Source organism: Pygoscelis adeliae, unplaced genomic scaffold (assembly GCF_000699105.1).
Source record: "Pygoscelis adeliae isolate BGI_AS28 unplaced genomic scaffold, ASM69910v1 Scaffold197, whole genome shotgun sequence".
Classification (NCBI taxonomy): Eukaryota; Metazoa; Chordata; class Aves; order Sphenisciformes; family Spheniscidae; genus Pygoscelis; species Pygoscelis adeliae.
The window spans coordinates 1,230,911-1,232,499 of NW_008825105.1; the positions used below are offsets into that span (position 1 = coordinate 1,230,911).

Consider the following 1,589-nt stretch of genomic DNA (forward strand, 5'->3'; position numbering starts at 1 on the left):
GCAGTGCGGCGACGACCTGCGGCAGGACATGCTGACGCTGCAGATGATCCGGATCATGAACAAGATCTGGGTGCAAGAGGAGCTGGACATGCGCATGGTCATCTTCCGCTGCTTCTCCACTGGCCGCGGACGAGGTAACCCGGCATCGGGGTGTCCCCGGTGGCATCAGGCCCCAGGTTGCGATGCTCTCGGGCTGGCGACGGCACGGGAGGTCCTGGGGCTATGCTAGAGAGGAGCTGCTGCGAGTAGCTGTGATCCACCTTCGGCTCTGATCCCACCAGCCCATCTGTAGGAACATCAACAGTGATGGCTGGGGAGCGGCTGGGCTGGTGGCAAAGGGGGGCTGGGGTCTCAGTGCCCCTGGGGCGGGATGGATGTGTCTCACCCTGCTGTCTCGGCTGCCAGGCATGGTGGAGATGATCCCCAACGCCGAGACCCTACGCAAAATCCAGGTGGAGCACGGCGTGACGGGCTCCTTCAAAGACCGGCCGCTGGCAGACTGGCTGCAGAAACACAACCCCGAGGAGGACGAGTACGAGAAGGTGAGGAGGAACCTGGCAGGGTCCCCACTCCTCGTGCCCCCCTCTCCAGGGACGAGACCTGTCCCCTCCCAACGTGTCCAGCCTTTCTCCACGCCTGGTGGCTCCATCTCTCCCTCCCTCCTCCCAGGCCGTGGAGAACTTCATCTACTCCTGCGCCGGCTGCTACAACCTGCTGGGGCTGGTGAGAGCCAGGGGGGCCACGCACCCTTTCCCCCCAGGCACAGCAGAGGGGTCCTCCTGCCGCCACCTGCCCTCACCCCCTGCCTTGCCTCCCAGATGCTGTCCTGTGGCATCCCCGAGCTCTCCGACCTGGAGGACCTCAAGTACGTCTACGATGCCCTGAGGCCGCAGGACTCTGATGCCGATGCCACCACCTACTTCACCAGGTAGAGGACATGGGTGGGTGATGGGGCAGGAGAGGATGGAGGGAGCCCATGGAGGGAGACACAGGCACCAACTCGGCACGCTGACGGGCTCCTCCGTGCTGAACACGTGGTGGCCTCATTGCAGGTTGATCGAGTCCAGCCTGGGCAGCGTGGCCACCAAGCTCAACTTCTTCATCCACAACCTGGCGCAGATGAAGTTCACGGGCTCTGACGCCCGCCCGACCCTCTCCTTCGCCCCCCGCACGCACACCATCAAGATGTCCGGCCGGATCCGCGATGTCTTCCTCTGCCGCCACGAGAGGGTCTTCAACCCCAACAAGGGCTACGTGAGTGGGGACAGCTGGGGACAGGCAAAGGGACAACTCAGGCGGTTCTGTCCCAGTGCTCCTTCCCGGCCCCATATGGGCTCGGGGCACCCCGCGGTCCCCATCCCACATCGCAGCCCCATCTCCCCGCAGACCTACGTGGTGAAGGTGCAGCGGGAGAGTCCGGGCGAGGTGGCCTTCGTGCAGCGTACCTTCGAGGAGTTCCAGGAGCTGCACAACAAGCTGCGCCTCCTCTTCCCCTCCTCACTGCTGCCCAGGTACCCCCGCAGACCCCCAGCAGACCCCCGGGGCTCCCCGCCGCCCCCCAGGCTTTGCTGAGTGTCCGTCCACGCAGC

General features: G+C 65.1%; 1 protein-coding gene across 1 annotated transcript in view; it reads left to right on the top strand.

The window, feature by feature from the left end:
- The window catches only part of PIK3C2B (phosphatidylinositol-4-phosphate 3-kinase, catalytic subunit type 2 beta), a 12,090-nt gene extending 10,518 nt beyond the window's left edge, over positions 1 to 1,572 (top strand). Inside the window, exons 19-24 of the mRNA XM_009327440.1 lie at positions 1 to 134; positions 406 to 542; positions 670 to 723; positions 819 to 928; positions 1,053 to 1,254; positions 1,387 to 1,572. The exon at positions 1 to 134 is cut by the window's left edge and continues 21 nt beyond it. Coding sequence (XP_009325715.1) covers positions 1 to 134; positions 406 to 542; positions 670 to 723; positions 819 to 928; positions 1,053 to 1,254; positions 1,387 to 1,572 — 823 coding nt within the window. The remainder of the gene's footprint in view (positions 135 to 405; positions 543 to 669; positions 724 to 818; positions 929 to 1,052; positions 1,255 to 1,386) is intronic.
- The last annotated feature ends 17 nt before the right edge of the window (positions 1,573 to 1,589 follow it).